The sequence below is a fragment of the Acanthisitta chloris genome, unplaced genomic scaffold, assembly GCF_000695815.1.
Source record: "Acanthisitta chloris isolate BGI_N310 unplaced genomic scaffold, ASM69581v1 scaffold20849, whole genome shotgun sequence".
Taxonomy (NCBI): Eukaryota; Metazoa; Chordata; class Aves; order Passeriformes; family Acanthisittidae; genus Acanthisitta; species Acanthisitta chloris.
In genome coordinates, this window is record NW_008692248.1 from 470 (window position 1) to 5,141 (window position 4,672).

At 53.7% G+C, this 4,672-nt stretch overlaps 1 protein-coding gene across 1 annotated transcript; it reads left to right on the plus strand.

Annotated features, from left to right (window-relative positions):
* Positions 1 to 448: 448 nt before the first annotated feature.
* GCHFR (GTP cyclohydrolase I feedback regulator) lies at positions 449 to 4,423 on the plus strand (the record flags this gene model as incomplete). The annotated part of the gene is made up of 2 exons (XM_009082595.1): positions 449 to 543; positions 4,300 to 4,423. Coding segments are annotated over 2 exons (219 nt in total), but the record flags the coding sequence as incomplete, so codon positions are not given.
* Positions 4,424 to 4,672: the final 249 nt, after the last annotated feature.

Below are 4,672 nucleotides of genomic sequence, written 5' to 3' on the forward strand. Positions count from 1 at the left end.
CCGCTGGAATTGCTGTCTGGGACCACTGGCCGGAATTGCTGGATGGGATCACTGACTGGGATCACTGGCTGGGATCTGAGCTGGGCACAGCCTGTTACTCTCAGATAAAGCCACAAAGGAAATGTTGCTCCCTGGTGCTAGCAGCACCCACATGTAGCCTGAGTCAGTGGAGCTCAGCGCCTCTCCCCTCCGGAGTCTTTGGAAACTCTGCTCTTTGCCAGGGCAAAACAAACATTTCCAGCCCCAAACTTGGCATCCAGCCGGGAGAAACAACTGCGCTTTCCCAGCAGCAGTTGGGGCTATGATCACTGAGGTCCTCTCCTGGGATGAGCAGGTGTCTCACAGCAATTCTCTTCCCAGTATAGCTCTCACTGGAGCTGTGCTGGGAGCAGGAAGGAGGGAACATGCCACCACACATCACTCACTGCTCTGCTGCTTCTCCCTGCAGGAAGCTGGTCCCACCATGGTGGGTGATGAGCACTCGGATCCCGACCTAATGAGATTCCTAGGGGCCATGAAGAGGAACATGCTGGGGAACAACTTGTAAGTCCTTTTCTCCTTATTGTCCCAGGAAAAGGCGGAACATTTTCACTCCTGGCATTCCCCACAGCACCTTCCACCTGCACAGTTAATCCCAGGACCAGTATGATGCCGGAAGGGCTCACGTGTCCTTGTCCTGCCTGTTAATGCTCACCTGTCCATCCTGTCCCTCTCACCTCCAGTCTGTCTGTCCATCCCATCCCGCTCTCCAGTGCAGCTCAATGTTTCTTCCAAGTCAGCCCTTCTGCTCAGATTGCTGTGCCCCAGGGGCGGAGCTGCTTCCCTTCCTGTCCTCCCAACTCCAGCCCATTTGCTTGTGTGTTCCCAAGCCATGGGTATTTGACACCTCTATGTCCCCATCTCTGCCCACACCAAGTTTGACACCAGCCTTCAGCAAAGTGCCACTCTGAGATGTGACCACTATCTTCTTTATGGCTTGTTTCCTTTTTTCCCGGCTTGATATCCCACTTCTTGCTCTTCTCTGGGAAAAAAAACAACTGCAAAGCAAAACAAACCGACAAATGCAAATGAATCCAACAGAGAGGAACAGCTTGATTCCTGCTTGTGTCCCATGTGCCATGGAGGAGGAGAAGAGCAGGTGTTAAACAGAAGGGACCTCTCGTCCCAGCATGTTCTCAAGCTTCCATCCATGGAGCTGGGAATACCCACCTACTCAGCACCAGCCTGGCAAACACCAAGGACTGAATCCTCAGCTGCTACGGCATTAAAATCCAAGCAGGGTGACAGATTTTAAGGAAAAAGGAGATAAAATATAAATACTGACCCACCCCCCCGTCCCAGCTGGATTCCCAGGGAAGGTTTGCTGGGCTGATCCATCTCCACACTGCTATTCCCAAGCCTGTGGGTGGGCAGAAATTGGCAGCAGCGCGGGCTTCGTGCTGCCGCTCGCCGCGCCCGAGTTATGCAACGAGACGGGAGAGAGGAGGGGGGAGGAACATAGAAGGCTCCAAGAAATGCTGGTGGCTCCTGAGATTGGGACAAGGATCCCTGGATTTGGATGGAAAAGGAAGGCTAAGACAATTAAATGCCTCTATGGTGCCTGCCATGGGAGCTGCAGCACTGTAAGGACCCGGAGCACCACATTCTGCGTGTTTGGGAGAAGGGATCTGAGCTTCCTACGGGATCTCCCTGATGGATTCACCACCTTTCTTCCCTCCCTGTGGCCTGGAGTGTTTCCAGCTGCTCTTGCCCCACCTGCTCCTTGGCACAGCTTGTGTCACACCCGGGAACTCCGCTGTGTCCCTGCGGCATGGCCCCGCGGCACAGCACGTCGGCCCCGCGTGTGCTTGAGCAACAGGGAGTGGGGAAAGTCCCCTGGCTGGGATGTGGCGGGCGGCCCCAGCACGGCCCCGTGCCAGTGGGGCGAGCCCGGCCACCTCCGCCAGAATCCCAACCAGGGCCGGGAGCTCTGGGATTTGCACTGTGGCTAGACAGGATTTTCCATCCCCAACTCCTCCATGAGTAGAGTCTGGCTATGGATGCTGCAAATATCCCCTTCCTGTAGCACCGTGGGCCCCAAAACCTTAACCATGACCTCAGAGGGAGCCTGAAGGAAAGGCTTGAGCAGCACGGACCTGCTGGGAACTGGGACGTACAGGTGAAGCACTTAATTCCCTGTAATGAGGGAGTGCATGGATCCTGTTCCACAGCTCTGCACAGCCAAATGGCCCCTCATTACCTTCCACGGGGTGTGGGCATGCAGTCCCTGCCCTCCGTGTGCAGGGAAGGACCCTGAGGACAGCCAGGTGTGGCACAGGACAGCCAGGCTCACCCCCAGCCCCAGCAGGGCCAAGGGGAAAATCCCTGACCCTCAGGTGCTGCAGGGAAGGGGATTCTGGGTGTTCCCAGCTGGATGTGTGTCCATGGAGGGATGGGCATGTCCCCAGCGTCTCTGGTAATTAGATGCTATCAGCACTCTTTGGTCTTAACTGCAACCCAAATGCCACCGTGTTGGATTTGGGAGCTGAGGGCTGAGGCACCTGCTAACACTTAATGTACCTGTTCCCCCAGGCACAGCTAAACCTTGTCCTCAGGGAGCTAAAGCAGAGCTGGGCTGGCATCCCAAGGAGACTGGCTGCTGCATCCCTAAAAATCACTGCCTGTGGAGGACACTCCTGCCCTGTCCCTGTGTGTTCTGCTCTGGGATCTGCGGGTTTGGCATACCTGGAGGCAGAGTACCTGGGCTCACACAATTCATCAGAGCCAGGGCACAAGTTCTGTCCAGTCTGGGATGACTGCTCTTTTCCCTGCTGGCATTTACCTGGAAGAAAAGGCTTTGCAGGTGTGCCCAACACCTCCATCATGATTGGATGCACACAGAGACAACAGCAAATCCAATACTCACACTGCAATCTTTGTTTCCCTCGACACAGAGCTGTGATAAAGCCTTGGGAGCTCTTATCTCCTCCTTTTAGCTCAGCCACTCCATTTTTTAGGTCCCTAAAAATCCCTGCCTCTGCTCCTTCCTCTGAATAATGGGAGTAATATTTACCAACTCCCACTGTGAATCCAAAGGGTATGTGGCAACCCTCCTGGAGAAAGCATGGACTTCAAAGACACTTATAATAATACACATTATCTTTACACCACATCTGTAATTACAGTCAAGTAGAGTCTGTCTTGAGAAACTGGAACATCTCTCACATCTTAGGGTTATTTCATGCCTTTAAAGCACTGTGGTTCCAGCACAGCTCCACAATCTGAGCAGAAGCAGCTTTGGAAAGGCTTTTGGATCGTTTTAATCATTATTAGTAGGAAAATCAGGAGAGTTTTTGTTAAAGTGCCCAAACAGGATCCCAGTGATCCTGTAGCCTGTCATTTATCCACTTATCTGGCACTGCAAGTCAGCTGGAGCTGAACTATGCCAAAGCTTATCCCAGTTGCTCCAGTAAATTCTGCATCCCAAAAGCTGTGTGAAAGGACAGGCTGGCAGATCCAGCACCGAAGGTCCCACTGGCCACCTCAGCTCTGCTATCCCCACCCAATTCAGCCCAGTTTATGTCTGGTGCCTTTACTGGGGAGCAGTGTCACAGCCCTTGAGCTTCCACAGGGAAGCCTCTAGGATTGAGGGGAAGGAAGGTGGGACAGCTCCTGCTCCAGACACAGCCCCAGCACAAACCATCGAGGAATTAGAACTGGACAAGGATCCTAGTGTCAGTTCCCAGGCACCAGGGCACTGCCAAAGTGGAGAAGCCTGGGCTTCACCTCGGCTGGCACCTCCCTGCAGGATAGATCACTTCTGGCTTTCCAAAGGTTTCCCATCTGGCTGAAGGCACCTTGTTCCAATCCCCAAATTTCAGCACAGGCTCTCAAACCCACCCACCTTACAGGCAAAATATTGAGATTTCATTCCTTAGAAGCACCTAATCATTCCTCACTGCTTGGCCAACATTCTCCTCCTGCTCCATGAAATCTGTGTGTTAGAACTGTTCACCTGTGCTTACCTGTGAACCCTCTGCTGCAGTGTCAGTCCACTTACAGAGCAGCATGTGGCCCTGGACAACAAGTCCCTGAGCCACATTCCCATTTAAACCTGATCCTGCCATCCTGGACAGGATTCCCCTTAGATTGCCACTGTTGCCTTTCCCTTTGGTTGACCAAGGCACTGTCACCCACACCTGTGCCAGGTGTGCTCACTGGGCTTACACAGGTTAGCAGTGAGGCAGACTCACTTCCACAAGGAAATTCCTGTCTCTTCCTCCCTCGGTTCACTTTATTCCTCCTCTTTTCTGAGTGCAGCTCTGAGTACTACGTGAATGATGCGCCGCGTGTGGTCCTGGACAAGCTGGAGAGCCGTGGGTACCGCGTGGTCAGCATGACTGGTGTGGGCCAGACCCTGGTCTGGTGCCTCCATAGGGAATAGCCAGGAAGAATCCTGCATTCCACCTGGTCAAGATCCTGCTGGAGATCATCATACAGGACTGACAGCAAATTTTTCCCCTTCATTCCCTCCTGTCCCAGACTCCGGGCACTAGGGCAGGGGGAGGAGCAGTGTGGAGGCAAAGCTGGACCCAGTGGAATTTTGCCATCCCTGCCATTTCCCAAGAGCAGGGGGAGGAAGGTATGCCCAAAACCAGGCACAGGGAACAGATGGCTCCAGCTCTGCCTTCAG